At 35.5% G+C, this 24,432-nt stretch overlaps 1 protein-coding gene and 1 pseudogene across 1 annotated transcript in view; one reads left to right on the top strand and one right to left on the bottom strand.

Annotated features, from left to right (window-relative positions):
• Positions 1-24,432, bottom strand: part of LOC741816 (UDP-glucuronosyltransferase 2B15-like) — a 230,244-nt pseudogene that overhangs the window by 157,964 nt on the left and 47,848 nt on the right.
• Positions 2,002-24,432, top strand: part of TMPRSS11E (transmembrane serine protease 11E) — a 50,262-nt gene continuing 27,831 nt past the window's right edge. Inside the window, exons 1-4 of the mRNA XM_003310367.5 lie at positions 2,002-2,168; positions 16,469-16,593; positions 21,296-21,417; positions 23,532-23,599. Coding sequence (XP_003310415.2) covers positions 2,158-2,168; positions 16,469-16,593; positions 21,296-21,417; positions 23,532-23,599 — 326 coding nt within the window. The 5' untranslated portion in view covers positions 2,002-2,157. The remainder of the gene's footprint in view (positions 2,169-16,468; positions 16,594-21,295; positions 21,418-23,531; positions 23,600-24,432) is intronic.

Raw genomic sequence — 24,432 nt, 5'->3', positions numbered from 1 at the left:
ACATTGCACAGAATGGCACAGGGAACACAGACCAACACACAAAAAGAAGAGTAACTCTTTGAAAACATTTTCTTCACACTGTAGTTTAGGACAAAAGTATTGCAGAATAAAATTTATGGTTTTAGAAAAAACAGCAACAAAAATTTGAATGAAAGACAAACTTTTGCTTTTTCGAACTTTTGGAAGACAAAATTATGACTCTAATGTTTCATTCCTTCTTCTTTCCTTGCCATTCAAATTTCTACTAAAGTGTAAGATATATCATAAAATTTGATAATATACACTGCAATGCCCATTGAGCAGACTGAACAAAGGCCATTAATATAGCAAGGAAGACATATTTTTAATATCTTTAGTCTGACATTCACTTGTCCTTTATTTACATATGCATAATCTCTTAATTTTCTACAAATTGTAGCTTATACTCACAGAGTTTTAAAAAAATTCATGACAGCCCTCTCATTTTCTGTATCTACAATTCTAGGTTATATATTACCCTAAGTATACAGGTCCATAGGCCTATATAAAGAATTTATTTGAATTTGAAATCTTGATTTTGTGAAAGAAACAAATGTCTTGAGATTTTGTTAAAATAAGTCTGGCAAGTCTTGGCCCAAAGTTACACTGAGAGGGAATCTGTTTTCCTTTGAAAACAAAAGTATTATCAATATTTTCATAAAATGTGAGTATAAAATAGAACATACTATTATTAAACCATATTAACATTTCATTGGCAGAGATTTCACTTTGTTAAAGGCTGTATAAGAACAGCTTAATCTCATAACCCAGAAGTTTTTACTGTTATCATTGCCTCTTTATTTTTGGCTAAAGTGTAATTTTTAAATGAGTATACAGAAACCCAATACTATATATTGAATGACTTTAAGTAAATAAATATCCATGCTATTCATCAGGGTAAGTGATCTAGTGACCAGAATAAAAAGGATATATGTTGCTAGCCCCTAGCACAGTATGCCTCAGCACAGAGGTTTCTTGGGTTACTGCTAGTGAATGATTCCAATTCTTGGCCGTCTGATCCCACACATTGCATAAATTCCAACTCCTGCATCTGTTTAGGTGAGCTGTTGGCTAAATGGATATGTAATGAAATTAAACAATATTTTTTAAGGTGCTTTTTAGGATGGGTTATACCCCCTCTTTTTCTCCTCCTTTCCTTGCAACCTGCCCTCTACTCATTCTTTTTATGCATATTTTTGAGAGCCTGAATATGCTAGGAAGAGGGTTTCAGTCTGTTAAGAATTCACAACCTTGTGGAGTTGAGATACAATTAATAAAATTTCTAGTATAATGAGGTAAGTATTATGATACCATGAAAGCACAGAGGAGAAACACCTACTCTGTTTTGTAAGGATTAGGGAAAGCAATTTAGAGATTATACCTAACACAAATACACAGATATTTGCATAGTATGTGAGCACACATTCAAAAAAATGTAATTTTCATCCTAGAAATAAGACAGTAGTGATTCAGTGTGAGTTTATATGCCTGTCTCCACTATAATGAAAGAAATATAATATCTTAAGTATGGGTTGACATTTGCAAACTAACTGATTTTTCTGGAAGAATGATGCCACATAATTTAAAAATAGTAATGCTTTTCTAATCTCTAGTGTATTTTCAATGGCTAACATAGTTAAAACCAAAGCAAAATTTTTATTATGTACATAATCGAATGCAAATTGTGTCAGGCTAGTTTAAAAAATATGAATGTCAGTCCTGGCTTGGCAACTTAATAACTATTTGGTTTTTGACCAAGTCATTTAACTTAATTAAACCTCAGTTTCTTCTCTGGAAACAAGAGAAGGTCAAGCAAGATAGTTTTAAAATTTCTTTCCAAATTTATACGTCTGACTTTTCTAAAAAATCTGGTTTACACTAATACTTAAAAGAAATTATCTTAAAACAATAAATTATAAATTTATTTTTTGCTCTTGCTCCCTGTAAAATTTGTCCTTGTCCTGCTAGTCACATATAGTCCCCACTACACCAGCCAAGACTCGTCAGACTGGTTCTGTTGAGATCATCAGTGACTTATTTCCTCACTTCAATTCAGCCCACAAAGTCATTGATAGAGCTGGATTCACACACTTGGATGTAGACCTCGACCTTCACAGGACTCTTCATTGCTGGTTGGCAATGATGTATCGGTGAGTTCCCTTTTTCTTTCTAGAAGTCTTAAGGTAACTTTTAGTTTAAAACAGTATGAGCCACACCAAGGAATGTGTAGATCTACAGTTTATTATTTTTTTAAATATAGAAACATATTTTTGAGATTTTACATAAAATTATGTCAAGAAAAAGATTTCTATTCTTTCTGTATTAGTGTTTCCTGTTCTCTTTTGTTGTATCCCATGTGTTTTTCTGTTTACTTTGAGAAGGTTTCTACACAATGTAAAGGTACATGGTGTTTGACAGCTGTCTTTTAGTTAGTTTGGCCATATGTTTCAAGAAAGATATAACATATTTTTAGCTTGGGCTTTGTTTGTCTTATTGAGAAACACTTTTATTTTAGAAGGTGTACATGAAAAAAAGTCTGAAATAATGCAGAAAAAAATATGTTTATTTCTGTAAGTAGTTAAAAATTTAAAAATTCTAGATGTTTTGAAAGAATCAGAAACAACTGAAGAAAATAATATGACTAAATTATTATAGCCTGATTTAAAAAATAAATCCACTGATATGCCTGGCCATAGTCAACTTCTCCAAAGATAAGTCATGATCATTTTGAGGTTTTCTTTCAAAGTTAGAAACTAATCAGTAACAAGGTTTTGGGGTACTAGTTTTGTCTTTGAAAATAATTTTATCTCCTGATTAAAATTTATTTTCTCTGATTCTCATATTGGCATATCATTTTTTATTAGTTTTTACTTTGAGAACAGTTTGAAAATGTTAAACTTTGAATGAAATCTGTGGTCTTCATTTAACATGGAAAAACAGGTTCTGTCATCAGTTGAAAGTTCTACATACTTGTTATTAGAAGTTTAATACTCTTCTGTACATATCCATGAAGCAACTAAAAGCTACGGATACTAAACATTTTGTTGGGCTTATCAAGGCTCCCTGCCTTTTGCAAGTATTTCTTTACAACCAATGATGGTTTTGTATCCTATTCTCTTTTTCTCATTGACTTTACTATAGAAAACAGTGCTTCAAGAAAGCTTCCAATAAACTTAACATACTAAACAGATTCCAAGCCTTATCTATGGTATATGTCAGAGATTTGGAATTTGGTCATAAATGTGTAGAGGAGGTATAATGTGGGAATACTGGAGTGAATTTTTCTGAGTGTAGTCTCTAATTTGAAGCAAAAGATGTGACTATTTTTAAAAATCCTGCTGCAGAATAGATGCAAGTAATCTCTCACGGAAAAAACCAAAAACCAAAACCAACCATCTAACAAACAAAAACGTCTTCCTGATCTGAAGATTGTATGAAAGATGAAGCACATCTATGTTTGAGTGGGTCTAGATGAGATAAAATGTTAAGAGCATGTACTAGAGCAAAAAAGGATTAAGTTTATTATTCACATGTGCTGTCGTAAATGTGCCAACAGGAGTGTTATCGAGGAAGAGGGATAATTGAAATCCTAGGATATAAGTACACAATTTCTTCTTAAGGTCATTGGTTTTAACTCAGAAAGAATACAAGAAACAGGTGGGGAATTTTATTAAATAGCATGCTCCTTCCTTTTCAGTCAGATTTTGGATAGCCTTCTCTCTGACTCTACCTGAATAAGAATCAGTTTTTTTTTGTTTTTTTTTTAGAATTTGAGGGTAGGAAAAAATTTAAACTGGGTAAACATTCTTCTTCTTGTACTGCCATTTTCTCCAAACTCTTATTTTGGACTATTCTTTGAGCATGAAGAGATCAACACATGAATTTTATAAACACACAACAGAAAGTTAAAGAAAACTCTATCAGGCATAAGTTTATAGAGAACAGATTTGGGAAGAGAAGAATGTGTCCATTAAATATACTTATTGGTCATAGGGGTGTATACTAACTGTATTTATCAGCAACCACTGAGAAGAAGTGAAAATAAGCAGACTGAATTTATAGGCATCGACATCCACACATATTGAGATGGCTGAAGGTGAAATGAGTAATATTCAAATGAGACAAAATGGACAACTTTAATTTTTACTTAATAGGGTAAGCACTGTCTCTAAAAGTGTGGTCCGTAGACCCCTGCATTACAGTGCTTATTAAAAATAGGAATCTCCAGCTCTCATCCCAGAAATTCTAATGAATCTCTGGTTGAGACATGGAAATCATATTTAAAACATTTACACAATGTAATTCTTATTTACCCTAAAGTTTGACAAGCACTAATGGTGTAAAGACATAGAAAAAGAAAAAGAAACATGTAAGCCTGAAAGAAATTAAACCATGAATGAAATAGGCCAGTTGTTAAAAGTAGTTCTGTTTTATTTAAATTGGTGTAATTACATCTTAATGGGAGGTGCTCTTTCCCAGTCACCCTTCCCTTCAAGGGAGAAGAGTACTCATTTATGCAACATGGTGATGATTAAGAAAGAGAGGATAATTTCAGAAAGGAGGGGAAACTGAGGGGGGAGAACATAGACATTTTTTGCTTAGTTTGTGTCTGATAAGGAGGATGACTTTATTTGGATCATAAAAATCTATTTGTTTACAGGAAAAACCTTGGTATAAAATTAATGTAGCAGTGTTACCCTGTGACATTAGTCAGTATGGATACTGAAGAGACACTCCTTTTAGGCTTAGGCCCAGAGTTGCTATATGGTTGTGTTATAAGTATTTAGCATGTGCTCACACTTCTCCTTCAACTAGAATCAGCCCTGATCCATATAACAACTTTTAGTGAGTTCTCATTGCATACTAAGTCCTGTGTGGAAGAAAACTCTCTGTTGAGCACCTACTATATATTGTGTATTTTATAAAATGCAATTTCATTAAATTTTGGTAATGTTTTGATAAGTGGTTATTGCTTTCATTCCTTTTAAAAGATGAAGCACCTGTGGCTCAGATTGTCTAGGCGGTTAGTAAGTGTCGAATCTAGAATCTAATTCTGATCTTTCTGATTTTAAAATATACTTTTTTCCCTGTAACATATTGTCTACCATGTGTAGGAAGCTATAAGTAGAATCTTTGAGAAGTTTACAGAGAAAATAGATGGCAACAGAGAAATAGAAAATAAACGCACACATATCCACACATGGAGAAAATGTTGGTGCATAGATTTAAAAAACCAGAAGATGTAAAGACTAATATGAAATCATGCACATTTATGCTGAGGAAAGAAGTGTGGAGGTGTAATTTTACTTTCATTTATAAGTTTTAAAAACATTTTAAAAAATGCACTGCCTGCCCTTATACAACCGACTTTGTATTTAAACTAAATAAACAGTGATCTATCTTTTCTGCACTGTTTCAAAGGTGATCAGAGTATAGCACTTTAACTACATCATCTCTGTTTTCTAAAAAGGATTACATTTGCTATATTGTGAAAATCATGTTTATCTTAGAGCAATATTTCATGGAACTAATTCACTGGTCTGCAGTAGCTGTCTGCTAAATGAATCTTTGTTGTTCTGTCATTGTTGTCTGCTTTCCTCCAAAAATATGTCATTGCTTCAACTTAAAGAGAAAATAAATAGAAACAATCCAGAGAAACATGAAAAATAGCAGTGTCGTGTGTTTCCGTATTACCACTGAGATTTATAAGCATGCCTGATGGTTTTAGTGCTTGTGAAAGAGGTAGATTGAACAGTCGTGAAGCAGGTCTTCTGGAAGGGTAGGAGGTAAAATGGGTTCTCTGGCTTGTTTTATGGCTCTATCAGGGTTAGAGTTTAGAGAAACTGCACAGAGAAGTTCTTCAAGTGCGCTCCTTTGGATCTGCTCTCATCGAAGATAATAGCTAAGAACTGTGAAGAATACTTTCACATTTTCAGGTTTTAATAGGTTTAAAATGACTGGATTAGAGAGAAGGAAGGTTTTAAGAGGTTGAGAAAGAAAAATGGGCTGCAGAAACACTAAGTCATGCCAGAACCTGTAAGCCCAACCTTCTTCTCCCATGTACACACATGGCCTGTGTGGTAGGGCAATTTTTAGAAATGTAATTCTAAGATGATAGAACTAATCTTAGGGGGATCCAAAGTACTATACAGGCATATTTAAATTCTGTTTTGCAACCTTTTATCTGAAGATGTCAGATGATATCTCTGTTCTGAAACTGCAAAAGCAGACACAGAGGGATTTAGCACTTTGTTTAAAGTTGAACTGTGAGTCAGTGCAGGACAAAATAATAATTGCTATCTTTAGTTTCACATGTACTATCTGCCAACTACTGTCTTAAAACATCATATGCATTTAAACTTTATATCAACCTATGGTTATATTATCATACTCATTTTACAGATGAGAAAAATGAGGCTCAGACAGGTAATTTTTTTTTGCCCAGGGGTAATAATAAAAGGCAGAACTGATGGTTAACCAGGGTCTATCTGACTTCAAAGCCTATGCTCTTAATTACAATGCTATACCACCCTCACAATGTCTCCTTTGTCTGCCTAAGTGGTTCTTTTACTACTTTGATTTAACTGACTTACTGTCTTAAAAGGTGAAAATTTTACATTTTCAAGAAACATTGTTATGGATGACCTTTGAAGTAGACCTCTAAGGCCAGCGGATAGGAAGCATTGCTGTATGCATTCTCTAAAGGAAGGGAACAAAATGCTCAAAGATGAGATAATTTGCATGTGGCCACAGGAATGGGTGAGTCAGTCAAGACAGAGATATAGTCTGTCCTCCCACTTCACCTGTATACTGATGTCAATACAGTCAAACAGAAGAGTTAAATTAACACTGGTGACTACATGACCCAAGACATCTTATTGTTATTTTTATTACTATTACTATTTAAGCTTGTATGAAAATATATGGCCCATTTAAAATTAGTTACTTTACATTAAATTTTGTCAGGTCGCAGTTAGTAAAATTTAGGGAGGGTACATATCATAACAATAAAAATATTATTTGATGTAAATATGCTACATATGTAATTTCAACATATGTTTTCTCATTTGGTACTTTACAACCCTGAGAATCAGATAATTTTAATATTACCATGACTTTACAGCTAGGGAAACCAAAAATTAGGAAGACTGAGACTTCCAAATCTCTGCTAAGTGACTGGTAGAGCTGGAATCTGAGCACACCTGTTCTCACATCAGCCCTGTGCTTTCTAGTCCTGGCTTCTGCCAGGTCATGATTCTGGGATCAGAAGTGCTTCTTTGGTGAAACACAGATAACTTACCTTGGCTTTCAAAAAATTACTTTATCTTAGTGTTTCAACTTTCCTAATTCAGAAAATACCAAAGATAATAAATGAACACTTTAAAAATATTTCAAACCAATCTTTTAATTATATAGTACATTCAAGTCATTATTAGGCATTTGGGGATACATTATTTGATTCAACAATAAAGCTATATTTGGCCTTTTAAAAACAGGGTACTGAATTCTTGTACTAAACTGTAGGATAACTGGCAGCTGCCTGACTCAAATCTCTGAATTGGATGGGTCCGAAGATGAACGCTTTTTAAAGTTTTCTTTACTAGTTGAATCCCTTTTTGCACTGGAAGCTTAATGCAGATCCTTGATGTTTGGAGCAGAATTGCTGTGGGTGGAGTGGGATAGAGGCTAGAAGCTTCCTCTACCTTCCTGTCTTTTTTTCCCTTAGGCATATGTGAGGCATCTGAGTGGATTTTTCAACCCACCTTAAAGCTAATTTTTCATTATGAAAGAGGAAATAATGACAATGGCCAACTTTTGTGGTGTATTTACTGTGTGCCTGGCATGGTGCCATCTGCCTTGTGTTACTTTATTTAATCTTCAGAAGAATCTTCTGAGTTAGGTCCTATCATTATCTCCATTTGTGGGTGGGGAAATGTAGATTTAGAGAGGGTGAGTAACTTTCCTAGAGCCACCTAACTAGTAACAGGCAGTTAGGGCTAATCCCAAGCTGTTTGATGCCTAAGCCCAAGTCTTTATCCACTAAACAAGAAAATGGAAGTCATTTGCTTAAAGTCATAGAGCTTGTTACAAAGAGGCTCTTGACTAGAACCTTGGTCTTCTGATATATTAATATTATAATTATTAATTGTATCTCAAAATTATGCTGCTAGAGAAAATTAAGTTAAAATAGTTTACCATCTTTCACATATACAGAATTTGCAAGAGAATTAGTAAATACATGTCTTCATGTCCTCTTTTCCCAAAGATCATTATGTGAAAGTGGCAATTTCCCTTGATTGCAACAATCTGTTTTGCATATTATAATAGTATCAGATTTAGCTATGAGTGACAGGAAACCCAGAGTAACAGGGGATTACATAAAATGGAATTTTATTCCGTTTAATGTGAAACAATTCTGGAGATAGGCAGGTAAGAGCTAATAGGGAGGTTCACAAAATAATTAGGAATCTAGTCTCCTACTATTGTGCTGTCCTACCAGCTTGATTATGTGTCTTCCAAATCCTGGTCTACTGTGGCAATCCATGCTTCAACTAGCACATATGTATTCTAACTATGAAATGCACATTAGGATTCCAGCTGACAAAATAGAGACTCCATTGGAAAGAAAGTATTCATATGCTGACTCTTATGGACAAGGGGCACTATTTGATTTTTCTGGTGGCTGTGTGCCTAACCAAAGATCAAGGTTTCTGTTATTAGAAAAAAAAGAATAAATATTTGGGATAGGCGTCTAGGAGTTTCTAGTATAGCTGTATTAAGTTTGAATGGTAAGAGGTATAGCCCATTGTGATGAACATAGGCTGGTGGATATATAGTTTTGAAGTGTAGGCAAGTGAGCTGAGCTGCAGTTATAGATTTGGTAGTCATCAGTATATAGATATGAATTAAACGCATGGACATTGGTAACTAAAAGTATTTGTTCTTTTGGGTAAAATAATGCATTTCTTATAATTTTTATGGTATTAATTTGCACAGAAATCCTACTTTATTCTAATATGAACCTGAGCTTATTTCACTATGTTATTATTAAATGCCAATATATTAGAACGTAATTGTCAAGGTGAGTATATAATAAAAAATTTCATAAATTTTATGTACCATCCAAAAATTAAAACTGAATTCTTACATATATTTCAGGTCGATAACTGGGGCAGAAAATTCTTTAATCAAGAAAACTCACTTTTCATTTTGGAAGAATTATTTAAACATTGAGAGGGTCTATACATTTTTCAATTTCTCCTCATTGCTGAATTAATTCAGATAGAATTTTATTACATGTAGAAATTTCTAGACTGTCTAAAGAATTCTTGGTGTATGGTTTAGAGTGCTTTCTAAGGAAACAGCAAGCCAGAGGACACAACAGGGTGTCAGCATGTGGCCCAACTGTCACATTCAGGCACATTTTAATCAGGGTCTAGAGATTTTAAAAAGTTGGTGTATAGTAGTTATACATATTTTGGGGGTATCTGTGATATTTTGATGCTTGTATGCAATGTGTAATGATCAAATCAAGGTAACTGGGATGTCTATGACCATCTTGTGTTGGAAATATTACAGTTCTCTTCTAGCTATTTTGAAATGCACAACAAGATATTGTTAACTAAAATTTCCCTACTGTACTGAATGGTAGAACTTATTCCTTCTATCTATACATTTGTACCCCTTAACCAACTTCTCAATACAAGTAGTAAAGTATGATTTTCAAAGTCTGGCTTTCTCAGGTATGGTATTTAGATTGTTTCAAATAACTTGTAGTCTCTTAGTTTGACTGCAAATTATTTCAAATTATCTGACATTGTAGTCAACAGAAAAATGAGGCATTTGAAAAATTGCCTGAAGTCTGATTGTTTAACAAATGCTGAATTTTAATTAGGATATGTAACATTTTTGTGTTATGTGAGGCATGGAACATTAGCTTGGATGAAAATTGAAGACCATTTAGATCAATTTAAATTTCTGCTGATTTTTTAACATGTGAAGAAAAGGAGAGCTCTCAATATCACACAAGTTGGGGCTCAGGGGATGCTGGAACTCGTATGATGTGGAGTATGCTCTCAGATTTCTCATCTGTTTGAACTAACACTAAGACATAGGTTACTGGTTTTCCGGTTTAGATCTACTTCCATTCTATCATGCAAACTTTCTTGGAGTCATCTAGACAATGTCAAGAAGATTTGGTAGGAAGACAGCTAAAATTTTAAAAAGTTTCTGAAAGTCTCAAGCTATATATTAGCAGCCACAAGAGTGTCTCTAGCTCAGGTTTCTCAATCATTTTTCTTCTGATACACTTGCAGTGATATCAGCACACTGCTTGTTAATTCTTATTTTTCTTCCACGCTTTGAAGTGTGTAAAATTCCCTATGATTGGCTGCAATGGCATCCCTCGTTAACTTTGCTGTGGGATATTGTTGTGTATAAAGTTGCTCAGGTAATGCCAGTTTATTATCTTGAACTAAAAAGAGTTTGAGGAAAAGAAAGCAAATATATTAGTAGAATTCAAACTTCAGTAGCTTAGTTTAAGTCTATAAACCCATAACTAATTACTTAATAATATCTTTAAATTTTTTGCAACCCACCTATCTGTATGTAGTTGCAAATTTCTAGAGATCAGGCCAAGTGTCAACTTAAATATCAGTTTGTAGTCACCTGTGCTGTACCATATTTAGTTGGGAACTTAATAAAACCTTGATGATAATCACAGTGGAGGTCAGAGACATTCCTTACTGTTGAGTTGCCCTAATATTTATGTAGTACACCTATCTAACAAAGTCTATTGATATCATATGCAATCTTCACAACCTCCTTTTAAAGGTAAGGGAAAGATACTGTCACGTAAGTTTTATGGTTGGCTAAATAGAAATAGTTAAACTCTGGGTTTTGTAACTTCTCTATGAGAAGTAGCCGTAATTATTATGGTAGGGAATGCAAACATTGTAATTCAGCCCAAGGGCCTGGCTGATGCTATCAGATACTTATAGATGTGTTTTATCTTCCAGTGGATAGGACAGAAATATGTTATTCGTAATTTTATGTGGAGTAATTTGCCTGTATTTCTTCTTTTTTTAAAAAAACAGCAATGAAAATATATAATCCATGCACATATATATAATATTCTGTTTTATTTCTACTGTGGATATTTTTATAGTCTTGTTCTAGAAAGTGTGAGAAGGATTAATGATGTCACCAATGCTTGCTGGTTTGGGCTTTTCACAAAGTAAAACACATCTCAAATACTTTTGTTGATAGGATAAGCAGGCACAATCCTATGAGCTAAGCTACTGTCAAATACATAACATATGCCAAAACAAATATATAGACCAATGGAACAGAACAGAGGCCTCAGAAATAATGCCACACATCTGCAACCATCTGATCTTTGACAAACCTGACAAAAACAAACAATGAGGAAAGGATTCCCTATTTAATCAATGGCGTTGAGAAAATTGGCTAGTCATATGCAGAAAACTGAAAGTGGACCTATTCCTTACACCTTACACAAAAATTAACTCAAGATGGATTAAACTTAAATGTAAGACCTAAAACCATAAAAACTCTAGAAGAAACCCTAGGCAATACCATTCAGGACATAGGCATGGGCAAAGACTTCATGACTAAAACACCAAAAGCAATGGCAACAAAAGCCAAAATTGACAAATGGGATCTAATTAAACTAAAGAGCCTCTGCACAACAAAAGAAACTATCATCAGAGTGAACAGGCAACCTAGAGAATGGGAGAAAATTTTTGCAATCTGTTTATCTGACAAAGGGCTAATATGCAGAATCTACAAAGAACTTAAATTTACAAGAAGAAAACAACCCAATAAAAAAGTAGGCAAAGGATATGAACAGACACTACTCAAAAGAAGACATTTATGCAGCCAACAAACATATGAAAAAAAGCTCATCATCACTGGTCATCAGAGAAATGCAAATCAAAACCACAATGAGTACCATCTCATGCCAGTTAGAATGGCGATCATTAAAAAGTCAGGAAACAACAGATGCTGGAGAGGATGTGGAGAAATAGGAACACTTTTACACTGTTGGTGGGAGTGTAAATTAGTTCAACCATTGTGGAAGACAGTGTGGTGATGCCTCAAGGATCTAGAACCAGAAATACTATTTGACCCAGACATCCCATTACTGGGTATATACCAAAAGGATTATAAATCATGCTACTATAAAGACACATGCACACATATGTTTATTGCGGCACTGTTCACAATAGCAAAGACTTGGAACCAACCCAAATGCCCATCAATGATGTCTGTTATACGTATCTCATTTCTTCTTCAATGATAGACTGGATAAAGAAAACGTGGCACATATGCACCATGGAATACTATGCAGCCATAAAAGAGGATGAGTTCATGTTCTTTGCAGGGACACGGATGAAGATGGAAACCATCATTCTCAGCAAACTAACACAGGAACAGAAAACCAAATACTGCATGTTTTCACTCATAAGTGGGAGTTAAACAATGAGAATACATGGACACAGGGAGCAGAACATCATACACTGGGGCCTGTCAGTGGGTGGGGGGCTAGGGGAGGGATAGCATTAGGAGAAATACCTAATGTAGATGACGGGTTGATGGGTGCAGCAAACCACAATGGCACGTGTATACCTATGTAACACACCTGCACATTCTGCCCATGTACCCCAAAACTTAAAGTATAATTTTTCTTTTTTTAAAAGACCAACTATTGATTGGTGGTATTGCTGTGAAGAGGCTTCTTCTGGTAAATTTTTCTTTGAAACACTGAGCCTTGACTTGTCATTTTCCAGTGCTTGCCATTAGCTTTATTTGCACTAGTACATTTTCCCCTTGTCTTTTTGCTGTTGCTGCTGCTTTTCTTTTTTAGCACTATTCTAAAAATTACACATTAATAAGCGATAATAATAATGCAGCTCTAAACATATTGCTTATTTTCTGGCAATTTGGGGCTAAAAAAACATAAGCATACTTTAACTGTTATATTCACTTGACTTGTCACTAATTATACATGTCTCCAGATTGAAAAGAAAATCATATAAAGAAAGAAATTTGATATTACTAAAGCTGTTAGAATTCAATCAGTCTATCTGAAGGTGATTTTACATGAATAGGTGCACATAAGTTTTGATAGATGAAAATAATGACTGGACAAGTGTTTATGTATGTTCAGGAGGAGGTTAATTATATAAACATCTGTTGATATGTAAAATAAATTTATTCATTCACTTTACTACTTTCTTTGAGCATACATTTTTCACATCTAATTTGGAGGAATTCAGTATTGAATCACTTACTGAGAAAATAAAAAAGTAACTAAGAAATAGGATCAATTATATCTCAAAAAAGCTAAAAAAATAGGGTGAATCAGTTTGAAAAACAATGCTATACATACTGGGAAAAGAACAAATAATGTTTCAAGTGACAAACATCTTAGTAATGTGGTCATTACCACTATTACTAATAATTAAAATAATGATGATGATAATTATCATCCTCGTTATTTGTACAATGATTTTTCCACTTGGGAGCTCAAAGCACCAAACCGCCTTATCATTTTTATCTCTACCTAGCTCATTAGGTTAGGAGGGGTCTGGACTTACTATCCTTGTTTTTCATATGGAGAAATTAAGACAGATAATTGAATCTCTGCATACAAGACTATATAATAAATGAGTTGGTGGCAGGGCTCAGAAATATAATCTCTTAATTGTTTATTCAAAGTATTTTTGACTGGATTCTCTTTTTCCTTTGTCCCATGTTATCCCTTTTGTCTGCTTCTAGCCACCCAGGAGAGCATGTCACTAAAATAGTTGTGAGTAATGTGGGAAGGTGGGGGTCAGAAGAAGAATCACAGTGGTACCTTGGACACTGCAGTGATGTAAATTCCATGAAAATACATATATAATCTTTCTTAGTTTTTTTTTCATATTTTAAGAATATCCTATGTCTCTCGCTCTCTTTTTTTTAATTCAAACGCCATAATGTTGTTCTTAAAAAATCCACCATAAAACAAACAAAACCATAAACTAAAATTAAAATTTCTCACTTATTTGTTATTCGGCTTCTTACTAATAAATATTGGTTGTGTCTTCTATATATTTTGTTATGCACACACATATATAGTTTCATTATTTATGAAAACCGAAACATGAAATGCATATTATTCTATAACTTTTTAAAATTGAAACTTATCATTAACCTTTTTAATGTTAATACATGAAACCTACTTCATCAATAGAATGGCTGCATTGCTTACATTTTTGTCTTGATTAAAACTTACTGTAGAACAAATAGAATGTGTCTAATATTTCACAATTCTATATAACAATCATATACTTTTGATAATTTCATGTTTTCTACAAGCACACATTCATTTTCTTCATCTGACATGTTTTGATATTAGTTGAGAAACCCTTCTCTCCCTGTATTCCCCCCAAAGTTTTGCTTACGTCTGTTATACCCATCTCCTTTCTTCTGTAACAGATTAATAGCAAGCATTCAGGGATGAAGGAAGAAGAGTCAGTTTTGGGGGTTTCTTAGGCACAGTTGCACATAAAACATAATCTCATTGTGAAGAAGACTTTTTATATTGCAGTAATTGCCATTCTAGGAACAGGTGTTTGGAATTCTACTCAAGGGAAAACTGGAGATGGGAAAGGTTGAGGAGAGTAAGATAAAAGCTTCCCTGGTTACGGCCCCGTGGAAAAATCACAGGAACAAGGCAGGAGAACAAGCAGAGCCCCTGGAGCCTTCCACTACATCTCAGTCCCTTTCCCAGGGACAGGATTATACAGCGATGATAACACCATTGACTTCTATGCCAATGCTCTTTATTTTGTGTCCAGCCAGAGCCAGGATGTAATGATGGTGTGACAGGGGCCAACATGATAATATCATCACTTCCTGATCCTATATCATCAGGAAACAGAGCGTTCTTGTTTTCTGTAAACAAAAGGCATTTATTGTGAAATGCTTTGCTGTTTACACGTTCATGATCTAATTTTAGGTCCCAAAGTGCTTTAGACGGAATGGTTATCCCGCCCCTTACTGATATATGGGGAAATTGAGCTCAGAGTTTAAATGATTTTTCCGTCGCTGATCTGTTAATGAAAGGGCTGCACTTAGAATTCTCCTTATTCTGATTCAACACCCAGTACTCCTCCAGGAGAATACCATGTTTTCCTCAAGTCCTCATGTAGCAGACAGTTAGCACTCTGGAAAAAAGAAAAAAGCATAGCACACACTGGCGTAAATACCTCAAGAAATCTAAAATAAGAGTATCATATTCAAACTCCTTAGTCATCTGTGACTTATTATTTCACATTTCTGGCTTTAGAGTTTGCTTACCAAATATTATAACCCAATGGGACAGCAACTTTACCAATCAAACAAAAATCATGTGGATCAATGTTTTTCAGTAACATGTATTTTTGAAGGCAGAACAAATAGAAGTTGAGGGAATCTCATGCAAAAAGAATTTCCTGTAGCTTTTTTTTTTTTTTTAAGACGGAGTCTCTCGCTCTGTCGCCCAGGCTGGAGTGCAGTGGCCCGATCTTAGCTCACTGCAAGCTCCGCCTCCCAGGTTCACGCCATTCTCCTGCCTCAGCCTCCAGAGTAGCTGGGACTACAGGCGCCTGCCACCATGCCCGGCTAATTTTTTTCTATTTTTAGTAGAGACGGGGTTTCTCCATGTTAGCCAGGATGGTCTTGATCTCCTGACCTCATGATCCGCCCGCCTCGGCCTCCCAAAGTGCTGGGATTACAGGCGTGAGCCACCGTGCCCAGCCTTCTGTAGCATCATTAAAGCTTAAAGGTAAATATTAGCTCAAAACCTCAGGTTCTTTAGGAAGGGGCCTCTGGTTGTTTCTTCTATGTATCCTCAAAGTTTGGTTTGGAAATAGATCAGAAAATTAGAAGAATAGAATTAGCAACTCTATCTGAAACCTGGTATGCTTCAAGCTGTAACACATTTCAAAGGCTATTTAAGATTCTAGAGTGCTAGAGAAAAGGCTTAAAATATTTTTGTAGCTCCTGCAGTGTCTAACTCTATATCAAGTACATGGCTGGCTCAACAAGTGATAGCTAACATTTAATATTGCACTTTCTACATGTCAGGCATTGTTACAGGCACTTTATATATGGTACTTCATTTAATCCTCACAACAATCATATGAAATAGGTACTATCATTATCATCTTCCTTTTATGGATGAGGAAACCCAAGCACAGAAAAGTCAAACTACTTGCCTAGCAACAGGAGTCAGAGTCATGATTGGCCTCAGCAGCCTGGAACCAGGGTGTGCTCTAAACCCAGACAGTACACGACCCTCCAGCTGAATGTCCTTTATTCCCCCAAAATATCTGTTTTGTCTAATGAGTGGATGTGTTGCATGCTCTGACATAATCTATCTATTTACTTTCTTCCTTAGGCCAGATGTGGTGAGGGCTAGGAAAAGAGTTTGTTGGGAACCCTGGGTTATCGGCCTCATCATCTTCATATCCCTGATTGTCCTGGCAGTGTGCATTGGACTCACTGTTCATTATGTGAGATATAGTAAGTATAAGCTGCCTTGGCATCATGTGATTTACCCCAAATATTTCCTCATACCTTGCTGTTTTGATTTGCCTCAGGCTTATTCATTCATTACCACGATTCATTTGCATAGCCTGTACAAGGGATCTTTACCTGCTTTGTCTCTTATTTAGTCCTCATAAGTCAAGGAGGATTCTGTTTTCTATCTTTGATGTAGTGATGCTTTCTGCTGGGAACAGCATGCTTATTTGCATCTTCCTTAATAAGCAATAAGTGAGTATTAATCAAGGGAAAACTACAGGATAGCTAGAACCAATGTCTTGAGTTGTTTGAGGTCACAGGGCAAGCATCTTGATTTAAAATAATTCTGACTGGGTGCAGTGGCTCATGCCTGTAATCTCAGCACTTTGGGAGGCTGAGGCGGGTGGATCACTTGAGGTCAGGAGTTTGAGACTAGGCTGGCCAACATGGTGAAACCCCGTGTCTACTTAAAAAAAAAAAAAAAAAAAAAAAGCCAGGTGTGATGGTGTACACCTGTAGTCCCAGTTCCTGGGGAGGCTGAGGCAGGAGAATCACTTGAACCCAGGAGGCGGAGGTTTCAGTGAGCCGAGATCACACCGCTGCACTCCAGCCTGGGCAAGAGAGAGAGACTCGGTCTCAAAAAGAAAAAAAAAAAAAAATCCAACTCGTTGAAGTCCTGACATCCCATAAATCAATGACACAATCTGGAGTCATAAAGAAGTAGGCTCTATTCTGTACCAGTAAGTTACAAAAATAGTCATAGTGATGTATTGTTGAGTAAGTGCCTATTTCTGTTATTAAAATCTCATCTTAGGATATATTGTAGGTGATTAAAGAGGATAGGGTATGCCAAGAAAGCTAATTATAAAGATATTCACCCTGCGGTTATCAGGTACCTCATTGCTAGATGAACTGTTAGTTGCTATGTTATTAGAAAGGTCTCCAGGGTACTTCAGAACTGTTCTTCTGGGATGTAACAGCCCTTCTGAAGTTTCCTCCTACTCTGCCTAGGGTTTTAATTACTTGACTCAACCATGACCTGTTAGTTTAATATCTTCTTCTGTTACTAGATTATACTTGGATGTTCAAGGCACCGTAACCATAGAAGCTAATAACTTGATTCTAATTTAATTGGGACCTTGTTGAAGTTGCTTTCCAGTAACGAGAAAGAGTACTCTGTAACCTGGTTATCTTCCTCTACTATCCACGCAAGTGTAATCTCAATTTCCAAAGCAAGGTGGATCATTTCTGGATAGTTTAAAAAAATATTTAAAACAAAGATTTTTTTTTGGTAGAATTTGCTTACAGGCAGGTCTTTAAATTTGGAGTATCTGCATATTAATAACAGATTTTTCTGTAGCACACTTTACTTTTTTTTTGCTTTTTGAGACGGAGTCTTGGTCTGTTCCCAGGCTGGAGTGCAGTGGCTCGATCTCGGCTCACTGCAACCCCTGCCTCCTGGGTTCAAGTGATCTTTGTGCCTCAGCCTCCTGAGTAGATGAGATTACAGGCATGCGCCACCACACCCGGCTAATTTTTTCTATTTTTAGCAGAGACAGGGTTTCACCATGTTCGTCAGGCTGGTCTCGAACTTCTGACCTCAAAAGATCTGCCTGCCTTGGCCTCCCAAAGTGTTGGGATTACAGGCATAAGCCACTGTGCTGGGACTGAAGAATACTTTAAATAAAAATGAATTGCTGGAATAACTTTATAGTTCTACAGTTCTGCTGAGAATATTGAGTCCTACTTTGTTGTAAGCATCATTATTCGTCCCCATGGATTCCTAGGACTGTTTTACACACTTTTGTGTGTCTAGAATTTATCAGAATCTTGGCACATGTTATGTGCTTTATAAATATTTATTAAATACTGAATGATAATATCAAATGAATCATGCCTACAATATTTTCTTGGGCCATACTTCGGCTTGTCTGACTTCACAAGGAATTCCTAGTAACACTAGGGGCTAATCACCTCAGTGAGAGAAAATGTCCCTTTCTACTTCTCATTTGCCTCTTCCCAAGCCAAGTTTTATAAGATTCATAAATCTTACTCATATGCATACAGTGAAAACTTGGCAAGAATTTTTTCAGTAACCTATTCCTGAATCCTGTTGTTTGGATGATCAACTGAGTAATACTGAACACACAGCTTCTACTGCCCACACAGTACACCTGAATAAACAGTGATTGTTGTGATGTGTGTTACTGCCTTCTATTTGTGACCTGCTTTCTGTTTTGGGATGTAAACTAACCGAGTGGTTTTGGCAGACGAATATTTAGAAGCTGACATGCCAAAACAACCAAACCAAACCAAACCAAACCAAAAAAATCCGTCACAGAAATAGACAGATACAGACAAAGGTAATCAGATTTGGAAAAATATCATTTTGGTTCTCATTTCATAAAGCCAAGGACAATGTAGAATTCTGTGTATGGTTCGTGTCTGGGGCCTTTGGGGGTGCATTTCTGCCCCTGTGTGATTTGGATGTCAGAAGATGAATCTGTTATAAGCAACGTCATTGCAGATTATAGAATCACAAAACTGCTAGAAATTTACCAACAAACTCATGTTTATCCTTATTTTTAACTTTTCTGTTAATATTCCCAACATATTTTAGTAACTACTCATACCATATATTTATGGCAGCTGGTAATATGTTTTAACAGTGGCATGCTTAAGTCTACAGGGTAAAGTAAAATACTGAGCACAGATAATAAGTTGTTAACTTTGTTAAACCATATGAAATTGCCAATATTTGACTATTTTTGACCTGTACTAATGGCAATTTTAAATCATTCAATCTAATAAGCCAAAAAACTACATTTAAGGGTGTAGAAGGGTCTGTTAGCATTCTGTCTAGAATCTTGCTATTTAATGTGTGATTAGCTACCAGAAGCATCAACATCACTTGCTAGCTTGTTAGAAATGCAAAATCTTGAGTCTAACTTTAGACCTCATGTACCAGAATCTGCATTTTAACAGGCTCCCTAGGCAGTTCACTTTCACATTAAAATTTGAAGCAGGATTCTAGAAGAATGGATACAACTCCACAGAGAGTTATAGTTAACCATGAGGCAGATGTTAAAAAATACAAATGTAGTAGAACAGTAGTTTACAGAGATAGTTATGAATTATTTCCCAGTATTTCAATAAATTTAAAATCTTACTTGAAGTTATGTATATTTCCAGGTACCTGCCTGAATTTCATGTCACCCTGGCCATTCAGAGAAAGGGAGGTGAGGAAGGATGGAGGAAGAGTAAAACCTCCCAAGTCCTTCCCTTAGGTCTCTTGTGCTCTGGTGACTCAACTTTCAGTGTCTCCTGCCTGCCATTCATCTCTTTTATTCATCACCAACCGCACCCAAGCCCTTGTCAGAGTCTGATGGCTGTTTCCCTCTCTGTCCCATCAAATCCTCTGGATGGCCAGGGTGTTTTATTTGAAATACACCAGTAGTTTTTTGCATAACTTTTATACAACAAAAGACTTGTTCCTCTAGCTTTAATAAGTGGCTTTTTTTCCTACTCTAAGAAGCAGCATGTGAAGTAAGTGGGTACTTTGGAAATTAGTCTTGGCTATGTCCTGCTGGACTTGGGCAAGTTATTTACATTTCCAAGACTGTAATCTATTAAATGTGGATAACATTGCCTTTTCATGGAGTTATTGTAAATTAAATGAGATATGTGAATGTACTAGGGACACTGGTGTCCAGTGTTAGTTTCCTTTTCTTCTGTGGTTTAAGTGAAGAGGGAAAGAATAGGGAGGAAGAGAAAGGAGGAGAGAGACTGTGACTGGATGAGCCACAGTCTGCTTTCCTATAGTAACTATATACAACTGTCTTGATCACCAGTGTATTTCTAATGGTTGACACAGTGTCTCTTGCTGAAAAGTGGTTGGCATTAATATTTGTTGAATGAATACATTAATTTTCTGAGGGCTGTGTGCTTGCTTTATGCACTGGAGGGTAGAGGAAAAGTTATATGACATTAACTTTTCAGCAGGTCAAAAATGTGGGTTGCTTAAATTGAATGCAGAATGTAGAGACAGTGGCTAAGGAGCAGACAAGCCAACCCCTGTGGTTGGTGGGAAAAACATACATGCAGTGACAAGGGACCCAGGTGAAACTAAATAGTGTTCCTGGAAGGTTATGCCAGGTGGCAACTTTAGCTCCCTAAACTTCCATTTACTGAATCCCTTGCATTTTAATTCCTAACCTCATCTTCCTTTTCAGCCAAAATAAATTTTCTCAAATTAGAGTTCTTGTGGCCAGAATTGATGTATAGTTGATGGAAGGGAAAAGAAAATCTATGTTTGGAATATAAAAATGCAGTGACTCTTGGGAGGCTTCTGAATCCATCCCTGTTTGTATGCTCAGATGGCATGACTTGCTGTCTCTTGTGGCTTACTTAGGAATGAGTAACACATGAATAATCAGCCCACTGTTCCAATGAGCTACTTGTACAGTACACCAGGAACACCAGGCATTTCTTACAGCTTTTATTCTCTAAATCACATGATGATAAATGTTGTTGTTTTTTATCCTGAGATAACTATGAGGCCTGGGGCAGGATGATGATGATGGCCTGTGCTAAGAGCATTCCTTCCTGTTTCAGTCTTCCAGCAACCACCAAGTGGGGATATAATGATGCTTTACACACATCTGATAAAAATTATGATAGTGTTTTGCTTCTTTCCTTGTAGATCAAAAGAAGACCTACAATTACTATAGCACATTGTCATTTACAACTGACAAACTATATGCTGAGTTTGGCAGAGAGGCTTCTAACAATTTTACAGAAATGAGCCAGAGACTTGAATCAATGGTAAGCAACTTGTCATCCACTTCTAGTGCATTTGCTTTCACTTTTTACCATATTTTTAGCATCCTAGCTTCTAAAAGATCCATTCAACTAACGGATCCCTGTGTATTTGCAAAATGAAAAGAGGCCCTAACCCAAGGAATATAAAACAAAATGGACAATACATCACTTAGCACAATATGACTCGCAGGGTTGAACCAAAGAAACTTTAGCCATTCAGTCAGGTCCTTCTTACTCACCTTTCCTTAGCTAGTGATCAGTAGAGTCCAGAGATTCTGGAAATGTGAGTGTGGCTTAAAATATATTTGTTGTATCCCAGACTTCCTAAAAAAGAGACCCCGAGCAGAAGATTGCCAAGATTGAAACTATTTAGGCACATACCTAAATAGTCTGTTAGTTTTTAAAAATATCTAACCTTCAACCAGCTTTTGGTATATAAATCTGTAGTAAATCCACAGATATGCAACTCTACCCAGTTTTAAAAAATATTTAACCTTCAACTAGCTTTTGGTATGTAAATCCACAGATAAGCAACTCTACCCTTAATGCGTCAACATTCATCTTGAGGGATCAATTAAATACTTAAGAAACTGGAAAAATTAGCAGCATGGGCCAAAAGAACAAGGGCCTAAGTGGTAACTTCTTATCATTATCAGATTAATTAAAGAATAATTTAACTTTTCCTGGCAACCTGGGAGGTAATTCATTGTATAATGTGATGGAAAGAACACTGAACTAGGAGCTGGGAGGCACATGTAGCTTCAGTGGTATCTACTAGCTAATGATACATCACTTGGAATATTAGTTTATCATTCTGGACAAAGTTCTGTAAATGAAAATTAAGGTATTAGATTAGATAATTTCCAAATTGTCTTCCAGTTCCAATAACCTGAATAAGAATGGAAGTGAGACCCTGGAAACCGCCCAGTAGACAGAAGCCTGGGGATTTGGCCACCTTGCTGAGACAGTGGTTGAATCCTGGTTACATTTGCACTTGCAAACACCAAATCAGGGAAATATTTGACCAGGCTCTTCTCTAAGGCTAAATACATATGCAAAATGAAGGAAATGAAATTGAATTAAAAAGGTCAAGAAGAGATGCCACTATTTCCCTTGTTCTTTGTGCCATTCATTCAAATAAATTTTATTTAAGTAAATAAAATCCAGACAGATTTAAATCTAAAGGAATATACATAAGGCTCTTTAATGCCTTCAAAATTAATAATAGTTTTGAAGTTACTTGACAAAAATTAACCCTTAAATAAAAATTTTCTTGTGAATACTGCCATCCTATTCAGAGGACTTGTGCTATTCAGCTTTGTCTCATAATTGCAAGAAGTGTCATTAGGTAAAAAAATTTGGAATTAATAAAATGTAAGAAAGAATTAAAAGGCTCATTGCTTCTGTTAATCACCAGCATGTAGTAAGTGTTTACTAAATATCCACATACTGGAAACAAGACACCTTTGAGTGTTTCCTTACATAAACTCCTAATTAAAAAATTAAGTTGCCTAGAATTCTTATTTAGAATAATAACTAATGTCTCTACAAAAATAGATTCTTTCACTTTAGTAGAGTAAAACTCATAGGTGTGTTAGGCTAAGTATCCCAGTTCACCTGGGCCTTTCTAAGAGCACTTGGAGTGCTGAACTTCGTGTACATTATGCCAGGATACCTGACAACTTTGTCACTAGGTTTGGGAAGCATTTGACATGGTCATGCACTCATTTCTATACTCCAAGTATTATGTGGCAGAATTATTTCATTTCCTTTGTCTACGGGCAGTAAAAGTCCTTACTTCAGAGTAAAATTTCTCACTCTTAACTTTGAAGAAACAGCATGTTCATTTTCTTTGATCTCTTTCTGAGCATTAGTACAGCAGATGTCACTTCTGGCCCCACTGCAGTTCCCTACTCCTATCATTCCTAAGACAGAGTTCAGTTGAAATCACTGAGAAAACCACAATAGATTCCTCAAGCTTCCTCAGTTCCACTCACTGCGAAATGTCAATGTTTTTTGCTCTGTTTTGTTTTTTAATTTTCTAAAAAGCTTTGAATTAATTTGTGGAATTTCAGAAAGTTGTTCTTGCTGATATATTTTGAATATTTTTCAAACAGGTGAAAAATGCATTTCATAAATCTCCGTTAAGGGAAGAATTTGTCAAGTCTCAGGTTATCAAGTTCAGGTATGTAAATCTGAATTGCTGACTTCTGAATTTAAAGTTGAAGCTGTTAATCTGCTCAGCAATAAATATGTTTTCAAGTGTTAAAGATATAATTCAATCCAACAAACATTTGACACTTGTCCTGTGTAAGTCATGGGTTACAAAGTCCCTTATTCATTCCTTAAATCCCAAAGTAAGCATTTGCAAGATGATTGCTGGGGACAGAGGTATAATTGGTGCCTATGTTATAAAATTGTTTTCTGGGAAACTTACCAAGTACAGATAGTACTAAATACAGATAGACCTAACACACATCCTTGGTTTAATGGCAAGTAGTGCCCCATGTAAGACAATATAGTAGATCAGGTTTGTCTTTAGCTCTTCTTCCTCTTATTAGTCAATCTTCTTTATCTTCTTCTATTCCGTCCCTCCATTCTCAAAATATGTAGCTGAGAAGATCTCATCTGTCAACTAACCATTGATAAATGGGTTTAGTACATAATGTTAAGGAAAATATTATAAGAATTTTCAATAAGATATTGACATAATACAAATTATTTGTATTAAAAAACAGAATAAGAACTATTTCCAATATTAGTCCAATGACAAAACTTTAAAAGTTTCCTCCCATTCTATTACTTAGCTGATATCTCTAAGGCATTACTTTGATCACTGTCTTCTAAAAATTCTGTACTCTCTGGTGTTTGAGATAGTGCCCTTTCTTGGATCTGCAACTACTTTTCTTATCTTTAAGTTTCACTTTCTCAAAGGGACCTCATTCACCCACATGGTCTCATATGCTATTGAAATACAAGTTTCTATCTCTAGTCTGAACTGTTTTTCTGATTTCTATA

The sequence above is a fragment of the Pan troglodytes genome, chromosome 3, assembly GCF_028858775.2.
Source record: "Pan troglodytes isolate AG18354 chromosome 3, NHGRI_mPanTro3-v2.0_pri, whole genome shotgun sequence".
In the NCBI taxonomy this organism is placed as follows: domain Eukaryota; kingdom Metazoa; phylum Chordata; class Mammalia; order Primates; family Hominidae; genus Pan; species Pan troglodytes.
This window is presented reverse-complemented; position numbering and strand designations above follow the sequence as displayed.